Source organism: Mastomys coucha, unplaced genomic scaffold (genome assembly GCF_008632895.1).
Source record: "Mastomys coucha isolate ucsf_1 unplaced genomic scaffold, UCSF_Mcou_1 pScaffold22, whole genome shotgun sequence".
NCBI lineage: Eukaryota > Metazoa > Chordata > Mammalia > Rodentia > Muridae > Mastomys > Mastomys coucha.
The window spans coordinates 123,897,588-123,922,207 of record NW_022196905.1 but is presented as its reverse complement, the minus strand read 5'-3'; the positions used below and the strand labels follow the sequence as shown (position 1 = coordinate 123,922,207).

The following is a 24,620-nucleotide window of genomic DNA, read 5'->3' as shown; positions in this document are numbered from 1 at the left end:
ATCCTGTGATTCTGGGATCCTGGGATCCTGGGCTTGTTAAATCACCTGGGAGTGTGGCTTTCTCAGTGAGTTGTGGGACCGGCTGCAGAGCTTGTGCCCAAGGTCTGCTCAGAACACTAACCCTGACAGACCGGAAGGAACCGGAGTCACTGGACTGGCGGAGTTCCTGTGTGCCTGGTCCTGCTGGACCCAATTACTCCCAGTGTTGGCACAGATGTTGGTTCCTGCTCACCTCTGATCCTGGGTGTGTCAGAGTGCCTGGGAGTGAAGATTCCTCTGGGTGTTGTGGGACTGGCTGCGGAGCTTGCGCCCAAGGTCTGCTCTGAACCCCAGCCCAGACAGACTGGAAGGAACCGGAGTCACTGGGCTCCCCAAGATGTTTTTAACAGGGTTTTATTGTACATTCATGAGTGCTTCTGCCTGCATGTATACCTATGCACCACAGGCCTGCAGGGCCTGCTGAGGCTAAAGAAGAGTCTAGAGGAGTGTCAGGATGTCTGTACTAGGAGTTACAGACTGTTATCAGAGGCTTGAAGTGCTGAGAACCCAAACCAGGTCCTCTGCAAGAGCAGCAAGTGCTCTTAACCACTGAGCCATCATCCAGCCCCACAGATGTTTAGAGTTTGTGACTAATTTCTAGATTTCTGAAAAACTTGATTCTTATAGGTTTAGTTATTTTTTTTTTAATTTATTTACTTTATGTAAGTACACTGTTGCTGTCTTCAGATACACCAGAAGAGGGCATCAGATCTCATTACAGATGGTTGTGAGCCACCATGTGGTTGCTGGGAATTGAACTCAGGACCTCTGGAAGAGCAGTCTTAACCGCTCTGGAAGAGCTCTTAACTCGCTGAGCCATTTCTCCAGCCCCGGTTTAGTTATTTTTATGTGGGTTGTATATGAACATGTTGCTCTTATGGAAAAGAAAATTCCACAGTTCTTTACAGCACCATTTATTTTCTTTTCTTTTTTTGTTTTGTTTTGTTTTGTTGTTGTTGTTGTTTTTTAAGACAGGATTTCTCTGTGTAGCCCCTGGCTGTCCTGGAACTCACTCTGTAGACCAGACTGGCCTCGAACTTAGAAATCTGCCTGCCTCTGTCTCCCAAGTGCTGGGATTAAAGGCGTGCACCACCACTGCCCAGCTCATCATTTATTTTCTGATGTCATCACAGAACAACAAGATATTTTATTTTTAATTACTTACTTGTTTAATGAGTGTGTGTGTGCGTTTGTGTGTGTGTGAGATATGTGGTGTACAGGTGTGGTTCTGTGATGTGTATGTGTGGGTTGGGGGTGTATACGTGTGTGGGATATGTGTGTGTCTGTGTGCGTGTGCTGCACATATAGCTATCAGAGGACAACTTGTCATTTTCTTCTTTCATATGGGTGTCGGGATCAAACTCAGGTCTTGAAGGTAAGACTGACTTTTAGCCACAGAGTCATCTCACCTGCCCGTGAAAACATTTTCAAAATAAGTTTTTATTATATTCACTTTCTATAGGTGGCCATGCAATAAGAAATATGGAAGTAAGAGGACTGGTCCTCTTCTTCCACTATCTGGGTACCAGGATCAAACTCAGGTCATAGCTTCATCAGAAAGTATCCTTATCTGCTGAGCTAACTCAATGGTCCCAGCAGACATTTTAAGACTGATTAACTTTATTTCATGTAAATGAATGTTTTGCTTGCATACATGTATGTGCACTATGTGTTTGCCTGATATGCACAGAGGCCAGAAGAGGGCTTTGGATCTCCCTGGAATTGGAATTAGATACTGTGTAAGCCATCCTCAGAGTGCTAGGAATTGAGCCTGGGTCCTCTGCAAGAGCAGCTAGTGCTCTTAACTGATGAGTCATCCTTCCAGCCTCATTTCATCTTATTTAAGATTTACAAATATTTACTTGTGTTATTATATGTGTGTACCTGGGTGTGTGTACATGCACTACACGTATGCAGTTATCAGTGGAGACAGAAGAGGGCATCAGAATCCCTGAGACTAGAATTACACATAGTTGTGAGACACTTAATGTGAGTACTGGGTTCTCTGCAAGAGCAGCAAGTGTTCTTTAACCACCGAACCTTCATTTCGGTCCCCAGAAAGGCACTCAAAACCACTTGAAGATGTCTCTTTCCTCCATCCTATAAAATCAATGTATCAAGCACTTAATGTAAATTTATGTTGTAAAGCTAAGAGAGAACTATGACAAATACTATGATAAATGATACTGAATTCTAAGTGAAATTGCAGCAGCTGTGACACTGGCATAAGGTCCAGAAGCTGTGATCAGCATAAGCATCCAAGCCACCTGAGATGCAACTGTTCAGAGTGAAAAGTAACATAACTGTGTTAAAAAGACAGAGCAGAACACTGAACACTCAGAACAGTACAGTTACCACTACGAGACGAGAAAGTATTAACACAGGATAGAAAGAAGACAGGATGGGACTGCTGGCACATGCCTGAAATCCCAACAGTTTGGAAATAGAAGTAAGAAGATCAGAAACTCAAGACCATCCTTGACTACTGTGATGGCTATTTTTGCTTGTCAACTTGACTACATCTGGAATGAACCACAATCCAAAAATGGAGGGCACACCTATGCTTGGTTTGAAATGGGTAGATCCACTTCTAGTCTGGACCTTTGAGGCAGGATGACATATGGCTCTGATCAGGATCTTGAGGTGGGAAGACATGCCTGGGCCATTCCTTCTGCTGGAAGTATAACTAAGGTCATAGAAGAAAGCTTTTGCTCTCTGTCTGTCTGTCCTTGTCTTGCTAGCACATCCATTCTGACATTAGAGTCTACTTCTTTGGGACTCCAGTGTGTACTGAAGACCTGCTGAGACATCCAGCCTTGAGCAATTATTAGATTCTTAGACTTTCCATTCACAGCCACCCATTGTTGGATAAGCTGGAACACAGCCTGTTAGTCATTCCAACAAATCCCCTTTATGTATACAGAGATTCATTCTATAAGTTCTGTTACTTCTAAAGAACACTGGCTGATACAACTATATAAGGAGTTCAAGGCCAGTCTGAGCTACAAGCTACATGTCCCACAAAAGAGAATGGCTGGAGCTTTCAGGACAGAGATAAAGTTGAACAGAGGAATTCTAGAGCTATGATAAGGGGAAAGAAACATTCAGACCAATGCATAGGGAATTGTGTCTAGCCCTTATATGGAAGCAGCACAGAGCCTGCTCCTAGCACCCAGGTGGGAGAACTCTATCCTGTAGACAGCACTCAGGAAGGCCTTACTCGTAGAAACTATAAAGTAAGTAGTTCTCTGATTCAGCAAGCAAATCATACACACAAAATTCTAACTAACCATTCAAACTAGCCAAGTAACTCAACTCAACTCCACAACAAAGCTTGATACTTATAAAGTATTTATAGAAAATACAAAAATATCTGAGACCCAAAATAGGAATGTTGACAATATCCAGCACACAAATAATCAGAAAAGCATTATTAATAATGAGGAAAATAATCAAACAAAAGTGACATAAATTTAGAATGAAGAAAGACATTTAAAAAGCTATTCCACAGATTTTTGTTTGTTTGTTTGTTTTTGGGTTTTTTTGAGCCTGGGTTTCTCTGTGTAGCCCTGGCTGTCCTGGAACTAAATCTGTAGACCAGGCTGGCCTTGAACTCAGAAATCCGCCTGCCTCTGCCTCCCAAGTGCTGGGATTAAAGGCGTGCGCCACCACCCGATTTTTTTTAACGAGGTGGATGATATCACACCCACAGCCAAGAGCAGAATGCAGTGAAAGAATGCAGGCTCACATGTGCCTCTTCGGTCAGTCCAGGACTCCAGCTCATAAAATGGAGCCGCCCACATTCATGGTAGGTCTTTCCACCTCAGTTCATCCAATTATGAAAATCCCTCACAGACTCATCCACAGAATAATGTAATCTCAACAGAATCGCTCATTAAGATTCCCCTTCCCAGGTGACTCTACATTGTCAACTTGACACATAAAATGAATCATCCCAGGGGGTAAATAAACAATGCAGCTACCCTGGAGGGCAGCTTGGCAGTTTCTAACAAAGCTGATCATATTTTTATGATCCAACAACCATGTTCCTTGGTGTTTATGCAAATGAGATAAAAACTTATACCCACACAAAAATCTGCATGGATGTTTACAGCAGCTTTATTCATAATTGCCAAGTCTCAGAAGCACTCAAGAAGCTCTGGCTTCTTGGATGAATAATAATGGAGACACAAAACTGTGATACATAAAGACAATAGGATATTATCCAACACTTTAATCCAGGAAGAGAAGGAGAAGAGGAAAGTGCACATTACTAAGTGGAACATACTGATCTGAAGGTGCTTATGTACTCATGCTTCCAATTCTATGAGAGTCTAGAAAAAGCAAAACATTGCCTAGAGTACAAAAACAAATGAACAAACAAACACAATATCCAGGGCTATGGGGTGGAAAGGATGAGTAGGTAAAGGATGGGACACTGTTAGGACAGTGACAGGACTCTGCACTCTGGGGCTGGGGAAAGCTGATTCATCCTGCAGTTCTGAGTTGCAGGATCTAAATTCCCATACCCATGCTTTGCAGCTCACACTGCCTGTAACTCTACCTCTAGGAGATCTGAAGCCCTCATCTGGCTTCCACAAGCTCCTGGATTCATATGGCACATGCGCATGCACACGAGTGGTATGTGCATGCTCTCTGTCTCTCTGTCTGTCTGTCTGTCTGTCTGTCTCTCTCTCTCTCTCTCTTTCTCCCCCTCTCTCTGCCTCTGTGTGTCTAGATATATATCTCTATATATCTGTATCTATATCTAGGTGGAAAGAAAGAAAGAAAGAAAGAAAGAAAGAAAGAAAGAAAGAAAGAAAGGAAGGTAGATATAAATGGCCTCTAACTGATAGGTACTATAAGCATTACCTCTTTAATTTCTACTTCAGGAATCTTAGGGTCTAATTGTGGGGTGGGTTTTGGTTTTTTTTGTTTGGTTTGGGTTTTGTTTGTTTGTTTGTTTTGTTTTTCAAGACAGGATTTCTCTGTAATAGCTCTTGCTGTCCTGGGACTCACTTTGTAGATCAGGATGGCCTCAAACTCACAGAGATCCTCCTGCCTCTGCCTCCTGAGTGCTGGGATTTTCTCTTCCTCCTCTCCCTGCCCCCTCCCTTTTTTTTTGCTAACTGGGTTCTTATACCAATAAACAACTAGCACTGGTATCTCTAAGTCAACACACATAAGGAATGAACAGGCAGCCTTTGACCTTAGGAGGACGTCCTCGCTGACCCTCCTCAGATAACACAATCTGTACACACTACAGACCCAGACTGAATAACACAGCATTTGCACAGAAAGTAAGGCATGCTCAAACTCTCCTCTTCAGTCAGTGCAGGACCCCTCTTGTAAGACAGAGCTGCCTACTCTATTTATGTACTAGACGTTCACACTGCACAGTTCAAAGAACACTAACAAGAAAGGGTCTGTGCGTTTAGTATAATTTTTTCCAAATACTTCTGGTCCATGGTTCACTGAATCCACGTGTGCAGAATCCCCTCAAGACACACACAAGATGGTATACACCTGTGAGCTCAGCACAGCAGGATCAGGAATTCAGGATCGTCCTCCGTGAGCTACGGAGACCTTGCCTTAAAACCGTTTGAAAAATCACTTAGTGTATTATCTGGAAAGGGCAATAAACTAACTATGGCAACTAGGGCCATAACTTCCTCTGAGTCAGTAAAAGGAACCTAGATGAGGATTAATCACTCGAAAATAATCAATGGTTGAGAGGCAGGTAGGTATACGCACCCAGCTGTTCCTTTAAAAATCATCTGCATGAAGAAAAATCAATATTTACCATATAATTCAGGACCCTGACAGGTGAGTCTACAGCTGAACCACCTCACCCAGGCACAAATTATAGACACTGAATTTAAAATAAAAACAAAAACAAAAAAACAAGAAGCTTCCTTAATGGAAGCAAGCTGGCACAAAAGGATGAGGCATGGCTTTCTCTCTCTCTTTTTTTTCCTAATGAGGCAGAGTTGGAGTTTCATTTAAAAAAAATTTTTTTTTAAATATACTGGTCATGGTAGTAAATGACTTTAATTCCAAGACTAAGGAACCACAGGCGGGCAGATCTCTATGAGTTTGAGGCCAGTCTAGTCTACAAAGCAAGTTCTAGGACAGCCGGGGTTATACAAAGAAACCCTGTCTCAAGAAACAAAACAAAACAAAATTAATACAGGTTTAAGCATAATTAAGGGACAAAGAACAGCATTGAGAAAGAAAGACCCGCTAGGGGTGGTGGTGCATGCCTTTAATCCCAGCAGAGGCAGAGACAGGCAGATTTCTGAGTTCAAGACCAGCCTGGTCTACAGAGTGAGTTCCAGGACAGCCAGGACTACACAGAGAAATAAAAACAAAAAGAAGAGAGAGAGAGAGAGAGAAAGACCCACACAGAGAGCATTGGGAAGGGAGTGTCTAAAGAAGTTGTTTAAACAGGGGGAATATATATGAATAAAAGTGAAGTTTTAAGTATAACCAATTTACTTTCCTGAGTTTAACAGCAACTTCCATTTGTACAGCCTCACCTCAGGAAAAAAAAAATGAGTTATCAGTGTCAGGACGGCTAGTTCAGGAGAAAGGAATCAGACACTGACATTTCACAAAATACCAAAGTCACAGTATTATGCATGCTGAACCTAATAAACTTCTTATATAAACTCAGTGTTCAAATTTTATAGTCTTTTATAGAAACACAATGTATCCTTCACATGGCCACAGAAGCAAGGCATGGGGCACAAGCCCTTAGAAAAATACAAGGGTCCAGCAAGGGCAAGCTCTGGATTCTAATGCTAGCTTTGATCTTTCTGTGGCTTACCAATCTCTTCTCTGTGAGAGATAACAATGTCCTTGTCCTCTATGTAACGTTTTCTAAAGCTAGCCTGGTGATGCGACTCAGTAAAGGGCGAGCCTGGCATACATGAAGTCCTGGGGTCTATCACTAGTGCTACATAAACTGGGCCTGGTGGGCACACCAGATGGTAGAGGCAAGAGGACCAGAAGTTCAAAGTCATTCTTAGCTAACAAGTGATTCTGATGATAGCCTGGTAGCTTTGAGAGCCTGTGTGTGTATGTGTGTGTGTGTCTGTGTGTGTCTGTGTGTGTCTGTGTTGTGTTTTCTCACTGACCTGAGCTTCCATGTTCCTCATTCAGATTTAGTGGCTTCTGATTTCTAGGTACATTTGCAAATTAGAACAACTGGCTATTTTGTTGTTCTAGTGCATTTAGTGAGTTCAAAGCATTTAGTTATTACACACTCGAGTGCGCGCGCACGCACGCACATACACAAAAGAGTAAATGGAAAAACAGGAAATGAATTGGTAGTGAAAGAACAAAAGAAACCTCACCAATGAAAAACAAACACAAACATACTCAGGTGTATGTCTTTTTTTTTCCCTTTTCTTTTCTTTTTTTTTTTTTTGTTTGTTTGTTTTTTCAAGACAGGGTTTCTCTGTGTAGTCCTGGCTGTCCTGGAACTCACTCTGTAGACCAGGCTGGCCTTGAACTCAGAAATCCGCCTGCCTCTGCCTCCCAAGTGCTGGGATTAAAGGCGTGTGCCACCACTGCCCGGCTTCTTTTTTTTTTTTAAGTCAGGGTTTTCTCTGTGTAGTTCTGACTGGCACATGCCACACTTCATAGACCTGGCTTTGAACTCACAGAAGTTTGCTTCTGCTTCCCGAGTGCTGGCAAGAGCAGCCATAAGTGGCATGGGTCCATATCTTTATCAGCTGAATACAGCGTTTGAAAAAGAAAGAAAGGAAGGGAGGAAGGAGAGAGAAGAAAGAGAGAAGAAAAAGGGAGAGAGAATGAGAATAAGAGAAAAAACACTACGTTTACTCACTTTGACAGAGAAACTCCGCCAGCTTTCCCGATCATTTCTTCATGATGCAACACTGAATGGTTCCATGGAATATGGAGGAACTTTAAGAGCGTTCTCATCCACCGTTCAGGGTGTAAGACAAGCTGTTCATAGTGAACCAACATGCATTTCTTATAGCCAACTTCCATACACTGGTTGTACATGGTTTCTATGGCCCGGTTCCACTTGGTCAGACAGTCCCGGTAGCTGTTCAGGTCAAATCCAGCTATAGTAACTTTCCGAGAAATCATTGAATGTACTGACGCCCGGCCATCTCGGACCATCAGGAGAAATTTGGCATTGGGAAATAACCGAGCAAGATAAGTCAAGGATTTCAGGGCGAAAGGATCTTTGTTACATAAATAAGGTGCTGGCTCCCCATGTTTAACAATGACTTCCAGAAGGAAGGCTTGCATGGCAGAATCCAGCACTTCATCTGTGACACCAGCCTCATCCAGGCGGATCTTCTCTTTACTGGACCGGGACCACATCTGCTTCAGGGCCAAGATTCGAGGGATGACCCTGGTTTCCTCTCCACAGCGGATGTCAGGATGTGCATCCAGCATAGCCCTCATGAGTGTGGTTCCACTCCGAGGCACACCTCCGATGAATATTAAAGGCATATCTTTGTGATAGGTGAATGTTTTGTTGGCTTTGATGTCCAGACCCGTTCGCACAGTCGCCTTGGGGTTCTCCAGTCTGGCTGGCTGGCTTCGTTCCTCTATTCGGTGATGGCACTCCATGGCATGCTGGCCCAGGTAAAACACCGTCACAGAACTAATCACCAGACACGCCAAGAGTAAGTTCTGCTTCAGCTTTCCAACCATCTTGATGTGGTTATCTTATTAAACATATATTTTGCTCAAAATTATTGTCAAGAAATGTTCAGGCCATGGAGCTTCTACTGCGGACAGGTGATCAGCATCTGGTGGAAAAACAAAGATCACCATCACATGACGACTGTCTACAAACCAGCCATCGATGGTTTTAGCCAGAAAGCAGCTGAAGCAATCTGGATGCTTTACTATCCTAAGAATATGATAGCCACGAATGTGAGCAAGAGCAAGCCAGTTAAGCACAGTGGTGTGAGCCTGTAACCCGGAGGCTGAGGTAAGCAGACTGTTAGGATCAGCCTATATTGCAGAGTACCTCCAAGGCCACCCTGGCAACTTCATGAGATCTTGTCTCAAAATAAAACGATGCTGGGGTTACAGCTTAATGTCAAAGTGCTTGCCTAGCATGAAGTCCCAGGTTCAACCTCTAGAAAAAAAAGTTTATAATCAGAAACAGCATTTTTTGATTTAACAAATCTGAAGCTACGAATCTGAAAAAACAAATGAAAAAACAAAATGTTTTAACAGCAAATTCAGCAAACATTTAATACATTAAAACATGTATTAAATATTGGAGTCTAATCCAGTGTTGAACACTTGCATTCAAACTGTATGCCGGGTCCCATCGCTAGCTCCGTCCGAATTCTATAACAGAGACAAATTACCTACAGAGAGCCCAGAGTACAACACATATGTGCCTAACTGTCCTCTGAAGTTTAACTTGCAGCCCCACAATCTCTGAGACATTTCCTTAAAACCAATCTCCTAGCTGTCCCTCTGTGTGTGTGATGTGTCCCCTAAGCATATCCTGTCCTATGTCCCCCTCTCTGTGTGTAATCTTGTTGGCTCTGTTTCCCAGCAGGATGCTAACTGGAACAGTAAAGAAGTCTATATGGAGAAATGATCAGACATACTAGAGAAAGAATACATTCTGACAGGCTGCAGAAATGGCTCAGCACTTGCTGTTCTTGCAAAGGACCTGAGTCCAATTCCCAGCACCCATATGGTGGCTAATAATCATCTGTAACTCCAGTTCCAGGGAATCTGATGCCCTCACGCACACATATGGAGTGTGTGTGAGTTTGTGTGTGTGTACATACACAGACAAAACATCCATACACATTAAATAAATAAATAAATAAATAAATATCTTTAGATTTATCTGAGAGTCAGGACTTCCGGTTCTGGCCTAGTGACAATGTAGCCAATCTCCCACCTCCCAAAACCACTATTATAAAGCATGATTAACAAGTGGGCCTTTCAGTGCTCTGGAATCAGTCAGAGAACAGAACAACCTAAGAATATTTACAACTGATAAATAAGAAGAGCAGCTGTAATCCTGCCCTCTCCAGGACGGCACTGACAGCCCTGGTAACCTCTGCTCTCAAGTGGTGGGGAGGTGGCTGGCTGTGAGGTCCAGGGGAAGCTTGTATGGCTCAGATTCACAATCCCAGAACTTAGAAATATGAAGCATGCAGAATGCTGGGCATTTGGCACTAGCCTGGGCTATAAACTGAGCCTGAAAGGTCAAGCTGGACTAGTGTGATAACTAACCTGCCTGGAAAAAAAGGAAAGGGGGAAAGAGAAATAGGAAAGGGGGGCGGGAAAGGGAAAGGGGGGAATGTTAAGGAAGAGGTAGATGTACAAACAGCCTGAACAGCTTCCCTGCCCACAGCCACATCTACTGGGGGAGGAGCTCATGGCTCAGCTGTCTAAGCCAAGCAACTATTGAGTACTGAGCTACCCAGACCAAGAGGCGATCCCTAGAAACCGTGTTAGAATGGAAAACAATTACAAGAGCACATATAATTTACAAAAATACAGGTTTACTTCAAAGCCATTCATAAATATATAGAATAGCTGCCATACAACTATCTAAAGAGTAATGACCGCACATATAGATACAGTCTATCCACACAGGCAAGCTCACAGAAACAGAGAACAGACCGTAGAAGCATACAGATGCAGTCTATCCAGACCTCAGAAGCGAGGACTTCCCTGCCAACACCAAAGTGGGACTTTCCAGAGCAGATGAAAACTTTTTTGACTCGCGTGTTGTCAGAGTTGCATAACTATAAAATCTAATAAAACCACTGAATCGTTCACTAACAATGGGGGAGGATTATGGCATACAAACCACACCTCAAACACAGCTGTTTTCTAAACATGAATACATAACTAAAAAAAATATTTCAATGAGCTACACCAACTGAGATCCTGGTTTTGTTTATTAACATATTAATCCATTTGATGTATCTGAACACATACGTCAGGCACTGCACAGAACTTCAAGAATCCTGAAGAATAGGTTGAGATTAAAAAATTGCCTTAATAAAAAAGGCTACAAAGAAGAAGCGTCAATTTAGGATAACTGGTAGCAATATAGCATTTAAAAGTCTTAATACAGAATGGGATCCATTATATGGAAGGCACAATTAAGATGCTATCAATGGGATCCATTATATGGAAGGCACACTTAAGATGCTATCAATGGGATCCATTATATGGAAGGCAAGCTTAAGATGCTATCCCAGGACTCAACTGAAAAGGGAGTGTGTAGGAAGAAAGAACAATGGCGAAAAGACCAACTAACACAAAACACAATTAGATCCAACCTTAGGACACTAAAACTCTGCCTGATGAAATTAGAACTATACTGTAAGGAGGAGGGGGACCTTCCCAAACTAGACTAGGCAGGGCAGTCTATAGAGCTGAGGGTCTGTTTCACCCAAATGACAGAGGACACAGAGAACATAGCTTGACATATTAAACATGCAGGAAATAATTCAGCAGGGCATCTAACAAAAATACAAGAACCAAAGGGTCAAATAACCAGCTGACAGCACCAGATGCCTCAACAGAGAGAGATGGGGGGGGGGGCGAAACTTCAGTGGCTGTTGTGGAGGTCAGATGAAGGTGTTGGAGTCCCTGGACTAGAGTTACAGACAATTGTGAGTGCTAGGAACCAAACTTGAGTCACCTGGAAGAGCAACAGCAAATACTCTTAGCCATACATCTAGTCCCTAATTCAGCATTTTAAATAGAAGCCTCTCTGGTCCCACCTGTCCCTTTGCCTTGCCTGCCCCAACCTCCCTCTCTCCCTCTCTCTCCCCCTCTCCCCGGCCCCTCTGTGTGTGTGTGTGTGTGTGTGTGTGTGTGTGTGTGTGTGTGATGTAATGAGAGTATATGCCTGAATGTACAGAGCAGAAGTCAACCTTGAGTGTCCTCCTCAGAAACATCACCCATACTTTTGAGACAAGGATTCCCACTGGCCTGGAATTCACCATTTATGCCACGCTGGCAGGCCAGGGAGCCCTGAGGCCAGACCAGTCTCTACCTTTCCAGAAATGGGATTACAAGCATGCAGCACCACACTCTGTTCTGAGGATCAAATTCCCATCCTTGTGCTTGCTAGGCAAGTACATTACTAAAACCATCCCTCAAATCAGTCTTCCCTTTAAACAAGCACTTGGGCTAAGATTTGAATTGTGAGTAGGAGTTAGGCAGTGTCAAGTGAAGGGCGTGTCAAGCACAGAAGCCCATATTGATAAGGTGTTTGAAAGCTGTCACAAGTCAAGAAAAGGCCAACGTAATTACAAGGCAAGGAACAAGAGCACAAATGATACGAAGTCAGTCAGGGCTGGACTACAAACCTTGTAGGACAAGCTAGGGGTGGGAATCGTGTGACATAATTAAACAGACAGACTTAAAACATTTTAAGCAAGGAGTCGCTTGGTCAAATTTAGGTTTGTAAAATCTCATTCTAGCCAAAATGACCTTGACAGAGAATAAAGTTGGAGAAGTCACACTTTGAAGTTTCAGAACTATAAAAATATCAGAATGGCGTCATCCTAAAGTGACTAACAGAAAGACTGACTTAGAGATGCTATGTGCTTTTGTGTGAAATCCCAGCACAAGGAGGTAAAGACAGGTCACTTGCCTAACCTACTTAGCGAATAAAAGGTGGACAGCACCAGAGGAATGAAACTGGAGGGAGTCATATGGCCTCCCCACACATGCACGCCCACATGTGCACTGCATGGCCTCCCCACACATGCACGCCCACATGTGCACTGCATGGCCTCCCCACACATGCACACCCACATGTGCACTGCACAGACAAAATTTGGGAGAGTGCTTGCCTAGCATGCATGGCATCCTGGGTTCCATGCCTGGCACCACATAAATCCAACATGGTGGCACAAGCGTGTAATCCCTGCACTTAGGAGGTAGAGAAAGGAGGACTGGGAGTTAAAAGCCAGCCTTGGCTACGTGACACTCCACTTTAAACAATAGCAAGTCAAATAACAAAACAAGTCAAAGAACCTCGTGGGAGAAAAGGCCGGTCTGCTATATGTAAGTTTTGTTTCTTCTTTTTAAACGATAGTTTTTATTACTATGTGCATTGTGTGTGCACATGAGTGTGGGCGCTGGTGGAGTCCATATGAGGTCCTAGATCCCCCAGAGCTAGAGCTCTAGGCAACGGTGAGAGCTGTCTCACATGAGCCCAAGAGCAAAATGTGCTCTAAACCACGGAGCCAACTCCGCAGCTCCTGACTTTCTCTTTTTTATGAAGGAAACTTGGAGGGAAAGCACAACGCCTCTCACAGAAACAAAAGGGTGGATCTAGGGATGAGGCCATGCCCCGAAATAGTCCAATTGCTACATAATGCTTCTGATCAAAAAGCACTTAGTGCCACACGTTCAGTGGCAATGACTGAAGTAAAGGATAAATTTGACTAGTATTGACAGGAAAATGATCTGAAGAGAAAAGCTTTTCAAGAGAATTGAAATCTGGACAAAGTATATACTCAACGCACTCTGCAAAACAGCAGAGCTTTTAGGGGCTCTAATAATGGCTGCTTTCTCTTCGGATTGTCACAGGAGTGGTTTTCTAACATTCTAGTTGTTTTAGAGCTTGTATAAGCAGGCTACAGGAGAGCCTAAACATAATAACAGATTCTTCTGAACTAGCAAGGCTTTTTGATTAAAGCTTGCACTGTTCATATTTTAAATTACATTTAACCTGCTAACTTCTGACAACTGTCAGGATTCAACAAGTGACAGATGACTGGATGTCTTTTAAAAGTACCTTAGCATTACAGTGAGAGTAAACTAAAGGCTGGGATGTGGCTCTGTGGGAGTGTTTGTCTAGCACACACAAGGCCCTGGCTCCCATCCCCAGGAGGGAAAAAACAACTCAGGTGTAAAACAAAAACAAACAACTAGCTACCCCTCTGAAATCAAAAATAGAAAGTATACACCTAATAAAAATTAACAAGGTTACACTGAGCATGCCTTTAATCCCAGAACTTGGGAGGCAGAAGCAGGTGGATTTCTGAGTTGGAGGTCAGCCTGGTCTACTGAGAGTTCTAGACAGTCAGGGCTACACAGAGCTGTCTAGAAAAATCAAAATAAGAAAAAAAGAAAAAAAAATGAACAGGGTCAGCATGCCTACTATTGCAGTGCTTAGAAGGCCCAGCAGAAGATGAGGAACTCAAAACCATCCTTAGCTTTTAAAGTCATCTTTAGCTACATATGGAATTTGGGGCCAACCTGAGCTGGAGACTACAGCTCAAAAAGAAAAGAAGATGTTAACATGGCTGATGTCTACAGTATCTTATTTCGTTACCAACTCTCCACTGAAATATCCCAACTACCAGTTGAACATGCTGACATATGTCAGCAGAATTTCCAATACTCTCAGAATATAGATCTTTCTGACTCTACCTGTGACTTCCACACCTCTAACCAACTAAATGTCCCCAGTTAAGGACAGAAGGGTCACCTGGGCATGCTGGCCAGCTAAAAATCTAAGAAGGGGTCTTAGGCTTCACCTTCCTTTCTCCTTACTTTTCACTGACCCACAAAGATCAACTTCCTCTTTGGATGCTTCTCAAGTCGGAAGTTCCCAGATCCATACTGTGCCCCTGCTACAAGAGTCTTCTAGGTCAGCCCACTTCGCAGAAGAACAGGCTGAGGCTCAGGCAGTACACTTATCCTCAGCACTTCCCAGGGTCTTGCCAATTCCTCCAATGTCCCTTTGAAGTTACCTTACAGACTTTATTTATTCCAAAAGATTTTCAATCCCTAAAGCCTAAAGACTTTGTCTACACTGTGCCTCTACCACAGCAGACTTAGCGGAGGCAAGCCCTCAATTCGTACTGCACCTCCAGCAAGCTTCCGAAGTAACCCATTAGGCGGTACCTTTCTCTGCATAAGAGATAGTGTTAAACCTGAGGTCTCTGCTCACACCTTGCTAGGGTTCTTCTCAAACCCTTGGCAAACAGCCCTTTAAGAAGAAAGCACAGGGCTGGGGATATAGCTCAAATGATATGGCACTTGCCAAGCAACTGTGAGAACCAGAGTTTGGAGCCCTAGAATCCACATTTAAAAAGTTGGGCAGGCATGGTAGCTGCCTATGATCAGAACACTTGGGAAACAGAGAAAGGGATTCCCCAGGGCAAGCTGGCCATTTCAGGCCAGCCAAAAAAGGGAGCTCCTGGTTCAGCAAGAGACCTTGTCTCAATAAAGTGGGCAGAGATTGAGAAAGACATAAGAGTCCAGCCATCTACACATATACTTACATGAACACACATGCCAATATAAAACCACAACAGATGTAAACACACAAACATACAGAGAGACAGAGACAGAAACAGTGACAGACCAAAATGGAAAAAAAGACACAGCAGGGGCTGGAAAGATGGCTCAGGGGTTAAGAGCACATATTGGTCTTCCTGAGGACTAGAGTTTGATTCCCAGCACCCACATCAGGTGGCTCACAACTGCCTGTAACCCCAGCTCCAGATCTCACACCTCTGACTCTGTGGGCACCTGCATTCATGTGCACATATCCCCCATGCACATAACTAAAATAATAATAAATCTTTTAAAAAAAAATGGAAGTAGGAGGGCTTGGTGGGAAGAAAGGTTCAGGGAAGAAGAAGGAGCTAAGAGGGTGATAGGAGGTATAAGATGAAAGAGATCCAGCGATACATATGAAACTGGGAAAGGCTAGGGAAGTCAAACAGAAAAAAGCACAATAAATATGACCTGACCACACCACATCCCTTACCCATGCTACCACCAAAGACGTGCAAGTGTGCATGGACATCTGTGTGACATGTGCACAGAGGCCTCTTATCAGAACCTTAAAATGCTCCATCATGTCTCTTCAAAAAAGTAGTAGCGGTATTTTTCCAACTGGGGCCTTTGCTGAGTAAGGCTCAATAGAACTAGAACAGAACACTAGAATGTTTACTTTCATTTTTAGCCTCAAGAAAGAGAAAGAAGTGAGGTAGTGTAAAACATAGCTTACAACACCATGAACAGAACTGCTCCACTGCAGCACGCCTCGCAGGCCAGGTGACAGCAACACCTTAGGAAGAGCAGAGAGCTTTAGGACTTGGAATCACCGTCTCTCTCCCTTTCTTTCTTGTCTTGCCTGTGCAGTGTCAGAGAGCTTTGAGTGCTAGGCTAGCATCTTACCCTCTCTCCCCAAAATCTCTGCACATTTTTGGAGGTAATTCTACTAGTTAAAAACAGAACTGAGCTAGAGAGAAGGCCCAGAGGTTAAGAGCACTGGCTGCTCTTCCACAGCAACTGGGTTTGATTCCCAGCACCTACGTGATGGCTCACAACTATCTGTAACACCGGTCTCAGAGGATCCAACGACTCTTGTCACCTCTGTGGGCACTGAGTGCATGAGATAAACAGACAGTGAAACAGACAAAACACCCAAACTTATAGAATAAATAAGTAAATAGTAAAAACAACTTGCCAGATGTGGGGGCACACACCTTTAATCACAACACTCAGTTGGCCAAGGCAGGCGGATCTCTGTGAATTCAAGGCCAGCCGGGTCTACAGTGCAGGACAGCCAGGGCTACCTAGTAAGATCCTGTCTCAAATAACTAAGTGAGTAAATAATAAAAAATTAAAACAGTAATAACTGGCCAGCAAGGTGACTCAGCAAAGTAACAATGCTTGCTGCCAACCTGATGACCTACACTCAGTTCCCAACTCACATTAAAATGGAAGAGAAGCAATTCCTTGCAAGTTGTCGTCTAACGTCGCCATGCACGCAGTGGCACAAGCCCATCCAACTCTCCTATATCCACATACACATGATAGATAAATAAAATGAAAATGCTACAATGCTGGTCCTAATATGGATTCTGTGGTTGTTTTGTTGACTGTTGGGGGACCTGGGGGTGGACAGCTGAACAGTTAACATTGAATGTTCTTCTGGAAGACCTAGGTTCAAATCCTAGAGCGTGGCAGCTGACAATTGTCTATAACTACATTCCAGGGGATCTGATATCCTCTTCTGGCTTCGGTGGGCACTAGGCACTCATGTGGTATAGACATACGTGCAAGCAAAACACCCATAAGTATGACATAAAAACTTACCTCTTACCTTCAACAGAACTCCTGAACCTAGGGCTCAAAGAGAAGTACAGAAGAGGGGGCAGGGACATTGTAAAACCAGAAAGATAGAAAAATGCTGTGAGATTTTCTCTCCTAGGCATTCAAGAGAAGCTACCCCCATAAAGTTGCACCAACATGGAGGCCTGCCATGATGTAAACAAGGACGACATTTGCAGATAAGCTAATGTGGAAGGAGGAATACTCAGGAGGCCTCAACCCTAGACCAAGAACTCCAAAGACAGACCTGACACTGGAGGCAGCAGTGAGGGAATGAAGACTAGGCAGATAGATACAGACACAAAGAAAAGCTGGGCCTTTTGCTGCTGCGTCTGCAGCCAGGAGTATGCTCAGGTACAGAAGATGCTTGCCTCTAGTGTTCTCCGCTGTGGGAAAAAAAGGTCTGGTTGGACCCCAATGAGACCAATGAAATCGCCAATGCCAACTCCGGTCAGCAGATCAGGAAGCTGATCAAAGACGGCCTGATCATTTAGAAGCCTGTGACTGTCCATTCCCGGGCTCGCTGCCGGAAAAACACCTTGGCCCGACGGAAGGGCAGGCATATGGGCATAGGGAAGAGGAAGGGTGCCACCAATGAGAAGGATGAGGACCCTGCGCCGACTTCTCAGGAGATACCAGGAATCTAAGAAGATTGACCGCCATACGTACCACAGCCTGTACCTGAAGGTCAAAGGGAATGTGTTCAAAAACAAGCAGATTCTCATGGAGCACATCCACAAACTGAAGGCTGACAAGGCCTGCAAGAAGCTACTGACTGACCAGGCTGAGGTACACAGGTTTAAGACCAAGGAAGCGCGAAAGTGCTGGGAGGAGTGCCTCCAGGCCAAGAACGAAGAGATCAGCAAAACTCTGTCCAAGGAGGAAGAGACCAAGAAATAAAGCTTCCCTCGTGTCTGTACATAGTGGCCTGGCTGAGACCTCACATGGATCAGTCATTAAAATAAAACAAGTCCTTAAAAGAAAGAAAGAGAGAGAAAGAGAGAGAGAGAGAGAGAGAGAAAGAGAGAGAGAGAGAGAGAGAGAGAGAGAGAGAGAGAGAGAGAGAGAGAGAGAAAAGCTGGGACTGTATGGACTGGGATTTCTGATGGAGAAACTGCAGTATCCTGGAGGCTCAGCATGTTTGTTCTATAGAGTTGACCAGGGGAGGGTCATACAATTGAACAAGAAAGCAGGGTTATTACACACAGATAACCAAGGAGACAGAGTTTATGGCTTACAGCTGGGTCACAAGGAAAGGTTTAGCTAACCTTAGTAGTAGCAGTCTCTGTAGGGGAGCAGTCCTCAGGCTGTGAATGAATATTCAAGGAGAGAATTTCCTGCACACGCTATCAACTCCATGTGTGGACTAAAGGAAGGCTTTGACATTTTCCAGTGGGTCCTGGACTGGACATGGCTCTACCCATATCAACAATATATACCCACACAGGACTCTACTCCCTCGTGGATTCCTCTGCTCCTTGTAACTGACAACTAAGGAACACTGAGAGCAGGAGAAATAGTCTTCTCCACTGAAGAATATACCAATTGGTTATTCAACACCAAATGCTCAGCCCTGAAAACATACACATACAAGTGACATCAGATGGATTGAGTGGGTTGTGTTTTTATAATAGAAATTTATATGCATAGACACACACATACGTATGTGTGTATGTGTGTGTATATATACATATATATATATGTGTATATATATATGTGTGTATATATATGTATATATATGTGTATATATGTGTGTGTGTGTGTATATATATATACACACATATATATATAAAACATTATTAAAAAGACCAGAGCTAGAGAGATGGCTCAGGGGTTAAGAGTATTGAATGTTCTTCCAGAAGAGCAGGGATCAATTCCCGGCACCCACAGAGTAGCTCACAATGGTCTGTAACTCCAAGATCCAACACCCTCAACACACAGACAAAACATAATGTACATAAAATAAAAGTAAACTTAAAAAGAAAAATAGGCTATGAATTTGAATGAGATGTAAGAGGATGTGAAGGGAGAAAAAGGAAGGAGGAATGATAGAATTAGATTATAATATCAAAGAATAAATAAAAAATAAATCTCAAAACATTGTAATGAAGAAAAATCAGTCAACAAACACAAGTACAAGTTGGTGGTTAGTTAGCCCATGCCAGGACTCATTGCACACATAGGCCCAGTTATAGCCACATTCCATGCCCAAAATGCTTGGGAAATGTGTCAGCTAAAGATAAAATAAAAAAAATGAACCGAGCCCCTAAGCCTTTTCTTTCCTTCACTAACCATCAGCTCCTCATGGTTAATCATGAACTCTCCACTCCTTTGTTAACCATCAGCTCCTCATGGTTAATCATGAACTCTCCACTCCTTTGTTAACCACCAGCTCCTCATGGTTAGTCATGAGCTCCCCACTCAATCAATGTAGCAAAGCCAATGCCATCCTGCCCGCTAATGTCCATTCCAGGGAAGTTTCTGCATTCACGTCTAGCTCCTAGGCATAATGTGTCCAGCGGTTAACCTCCAACGACTTCACCATTCAGCAGCAAGTTCAAATCTTACCCAGTGAGCTTACTCTTACAAGCCCTGTACTGTATCCGGGCAGTCAGAACACTTGAGGCTGGCTCTAGATCCAAAGGCAAAGAGGAAAGAGCAAAAATAAAACAGAGCAGCATATTTCAGTAAGCCCCTGTAAGAACAGGCTCTAAAACCTAGGATACATTTGGGGGTAGGGGGAAGGAACACAAGCTAAAAATTCAGGCTGTTTTATATGAAACAATGTCTGGAAACTATGTCAGGACCACTGGAGGGGGTAGATGTGTGGAGGAGGACATTTGACATGAGACTGGTAAGCTGACTTGCTGAACTTCAATGAGGATCAAAGATTATACATGTTGTTGAGCACGTATGACATTTATCAAGAAGCTGAAATAGGGCCAGCAAAACAGTGCAGTGGAGTGGATGAAGTACCTGCTGCCCAATGATGCAAGCCTGAGAGACCTGAGTTCTGTTTCCAGAACCAATACGAAAGTGAAAACACTTAATCCACAAAGTTGTCCCTGGCCTCCACACGTTCACAGTGTTGCCTTCGCACAGACGTGCTGTTGGATTTTGCTGACATATTCATCTTCTGGATTCTCCAAGCTCATGTTTACAATGGGCTATAACCCATGACAAACACCACACACAAGGAAGTGTGTTCCATCTGTTTATTTCCATTCAATCACTCAGTCAAGATTATACCTTTTCTATTAACTCCACACATTTTAGAGCGAATCTAGACAAGGAAAAGAGGAGAAGAAGGGGTCTCTGACTTGGTCTAGCAGAAGCCCAGTTAATTTTGAGAGGTAGGAGAGCTGGGCTCTGTCTGAATTGGGCTTCTTAGTCATCTGGCATTCGATAAAGCACTGACTCATAGTTCTCTAATCCACAAAACAAGAGCAGCGATAAACCTCTTCACAGGGATCAGAGTGAATTTGTGAAAGGCAGAAGCAGGGAGCAGAGGAAGTGAAGCCCACTAACAGGCTCTCCGTCAGTGCCGCCGGAGCATCACGGGTGGAAGCGATGTCCTCTTTTTTAAGGCAGTTTCATGTGGCCCTGAAAGTTCTGATCCTCCTGCCGTTACATGTCCCGGTAGACTGCAGGGGTAGGCTATCATGCTTAGTTTATGCGGCACTGGGGATGGAACCAGAGCTTTGCGCATGCCAGGCAGCACTCTGTTAACCGAGTCCCATCCTCAGTCCACATGTGGAAGAGCTTTTAAAGAGCAGCTTCCAGGGTATTCACACACTGGTCCTCCTCCCCCAACCCACCTCCCAAGCAGGACTGGTGCCACGGAGCCTGCCCTCTGGACTACTCCCGCCAGCTCCAGCTGGTCAACGACTGCCTGTGCTTGCTCCTCTTGCCTTTCTGCGCATCTCCTCAGGGAAGCCTTCTCTGGGTGCTTGTTCCTCATCTCCAGCCCCAAATCAACCACTTCCCCTTCTGCAACCTCAAACTGCTGGGGTAAACATCGTGTGTGCACTTAGACCACTGCACTGTGGTTAGTTCACTCCACTCCACTGCAATCTCTGTTAAACCCATCATCATTCAGGATGCTGTGGATACTCGAACAGCAGGTACGGATAAAGCCAGGAACCCACAGGTAAATATGGAGTGAAGTACCGTTTCCTAATTCTTGGAACATCTAGAGTCATCTGAAACAAAGCAAATGTTCAGCAAAATAATCAAAGAGTAAAGCAAAGAACTACAGGTAAACAGAAGCAAAGTAACCTGAAAGCAACAACAAAGTCTTGCAATTATAAATGTGATCCTCAAGGGGCCTTGCTAGCTTTACTGTATATGTGCGGCTGTGGCCGTGTACCACTTATGTGCTCGGCACCCATGAAGGCTAGAAGAGAACATTAGACCCCCGAAACTGAGCTGACAGATAGCTGTGAGCCACCATGTGGAAAACAGGAATGAACCCAGGTCCTCTGAAAGACCAACCAATTTTTAAATTGCCGAGTCATCGATCCAGACCCAGTTTGCCGTTAGATCATCATCATCATCCTCATCACCCTCTTTTTTTCAATCAACAAAACTAAAGAACTCCAGCAGGACCAGCAAGACAGCTCAGTGTGCAAATACACTTTGGCACCCAGCCTGCAACCTGAGTTCAAGCCCAAGTAAGGAGAGAAGCAAGTCCCTCATGTAGCCCTCTGACTTCTACACATTTGACTGTGGTGGGTGTGCTCACACAAAATAAGTAAGTAGATAACAGTAACTCCACAGCCTCTTTCATGAGTTTTGACTTTCTCCACTCAGTTCATTGACTGCCCCAATATGTAAGCACACTCAAAATTCCCTTGCTTAAGACCTTTCAGCGGGCAATTCCGCTCAGAAAGTAACCCATACCTAGAACACGAGGGAACTCCTTTATCCAGATCCAGCCTTCAGCTGCCATTTGGTCTCTATAACCCCCCAGCACCACCAGCCTCCTCTTCTCTCTTGCCCAGTGCTGCTTGTGTCAGCCTGAAGCATCCCCAAGTTGCTTGTGCAAGGCAGCACGTCTATGCAAACACCTACTCATCCCTTCGATTCAACGTCAACCCATCCTTACTGTTGCAGTACTAATATCACACCACTTCATGACAGTAGAGGGCTAATGTGTCAGCTTTTCCAATAAACTGTGAGCTCCTTGAAAGCAAGACTTTATTTTTAATTATGAGTATGTCTGTCTGTGTGTGGGTGTGTGCACATAAGTCCTGGTGCCCACAGACGTCGGGAGATCCTGTAAGTCCTACAGCTGGAGTTACAAGTGATTGTGAGTCCCCAATTGAGCCGGCTCTCCGGCCCTGAGAACTGTAGTGAATTCCTTTTGAATGCATTAGTTTCAACTGCCAGGAAGGTAGTGATGTTAGGGATGGCTACAAGTAAAGTCCATTGTAAGTTCCTGGAAGGTTCTGACAACACTTTGTTGGTTATATAGCACAGAGTGGCCACATGAAAACTCCTCGCTAACGTTCTAAGCAGCTAACACTTTCCTAAGACTAGCCTACTGGTCCATTCTTCCAAGATACTTCTCTTGTCTTTAGAAAGGCTAGAAATACAGCATCCAGCTTCTGTTTCCTTTCCTCTCACCTTCCATGGTTTGGTTTCTTTGCATGTGCATGTATGTAAAATGCATGCACACATGTGTGTGCATGAATGTCGAGACTCAAAAGTCTCAGTCTCTTTCCACTTTATTGATGTGGGATCTTTCAGAGATTTGAGCTGGTCTAGCCAAGGAGCTTGCTCCTGGGATCTTGTCTCTGCCTCCCAAGAGCTGGGAAAACAGCCAGCTGACATGCTAGTTTCTACACAGATTCTGGGAATCTGAATTTCAAGCCTCGCTTGTGGGGAAAGTGCTTTACCCGCTGTGTCATCTCTCCAGCCTCCTTTGTATGTTTTTAAATGTGTATAGGTGTTTGCCTGCAGGTATGTCTATGTACCACAGGCATGCAGTGTCAGTGAAGGCCAGAAGAGGGCACTGGAACTCCTCCTACAACTGGAGGTAGGGATGGTTGTGAGTCAACATGTCGGTGCTGGGAATTGAACCGGGGTCCTCTGGAAGAGCAACAAAAACTCTTAACTACTAAGCCATCTCTGTAGCCCCTAATCCACTCTTCATTTCTCAGTTTATTACATCTGCTTGCATCAGCTCCCACTCTCACTGATATATAACACAGAATCCTAAGTTGACTGTGATCACTTATGCTTGATGCAAGAATTAACAAGGTGGGCTGGGCTTCAGGGACTGGGTGCAAGCTCATACAATGTGGAATGCGGGAGAGCAGGAGATGGGGGGAACCAAAGTAAAAGAACATTTCTCAGAATAACTTTAGATGTGAAGAAACTGAGGCACAGGAAGATGGTCTCCTTTGTACATTACTTGGCAAATTGTTAGCCAATCCAGAACCCAGCTAGGCCTCACTCTATGTTACAATGCTTCCCAGACACTAGGGGTAACACGAACAAAAAGCCTTGTATGCGTTGTAAGAGAAAATGAAGTGGATTTTAAGATTTTTCATAAGCAAATCTCTCATATTTTCTCTGAAAGAACCATCTCAAACATACGTAGAATAACAGAAGAAAAGCCTAAACAATGTGTGCACTCTTTACTTACATGAATGAGAAGCATGCATTCCCACAGCTCTTGCCTCTCCACTGAGTTCACCTAGATAAGCATTAAGTATAGAGAACTAGGCCTGATCTTGGGATAACAGATCTATACGGAGGTCAGAAAATACAAGGCCAGGTAGCTCTGCCTTTCTTGTGTTAAGATTTTGTTATCGTTGTTCTTTTTGTGGGTTTTTGTTTTGTTTTGTTTTTTTGAGACAGGGTCTCATGATGTAAGATCATGATGGCTGATCTACAACTCATTCTGTAGACCTGGCTGGCCTTGAATTCATAGAGATCACCTGCCTCGGCCTTCTGACTGCTGGGATTAAAGGAATGCACTACCATTCCCAGCTAGGATTTTTTTTTTTCCCCGAGACAAGGTTTCTCTGTGTAGCCTTGGCTGTCCTGGAACTCACTCTGTAGACCAGGCTGGCCTCGAACTCAGAAATTCACCTGCCTCTGCCTCCCAAGTGCTGGGATTAGGTGTGTGCCACCACCACCCAGCTCCCAGTTAGGATTTTTAAAATGTACATGTGTGTGCCTGTATGAGTTTATGTGTACCTCATATCCACAAGTGCTTTCAGAAGCCAGAAAAGGGTATCAAATCCATTAAAAGTGAAGTTAAAGGCAGTTGTAATCTGCCGGATGTGAGTGCTGGAAACCAAATCCAGGTCCTCTGCAAGAGCACTGTGGTAGTTTGAATAAGAATGACCCCCAAGCCGGGCGGTGGTGGCGCACGCCTTTAATCCTAGCACTTGGGAGGCGGAGGGAGGCGGAGGCAGGCGGATTTCCGAGTTCGA

General features: G+C 44.0%; 1 protein-coding gene and 1 pseudogene across 2 annotated transcripts in view; one reads left to right on the top strand and one right to left on the bottom strand.

Annotated features, from left to right (window-relative positions):
- Tpst1 (tyrosylprotein sulfotransferase 1) overlaps nt 1–24,620 on the bottom strand; it is a 63,901-nt gene that overhangs the window by 32,298 nt on the left and 6,983 nt on the right. For both annotated transcript variants that reach the window (XM_031338111.1, XM_031338110.1), the window contains exon 2: nt 7,892–8,834. In XM_031338111.1, the coding sequence (XP_031193971.1) occupies nt 7,892–8,736 (845 nt within the window). In that variant the 5' untranslated portion in view covers nt 8,737–8,834. The remainder of the gene's footprint in view (nt 1–7,891; nt 8,835–24,620) is intronic.
- LOC116104654 lies at nt 17,446–18,104 on the top strand (annotated as a pseudogene).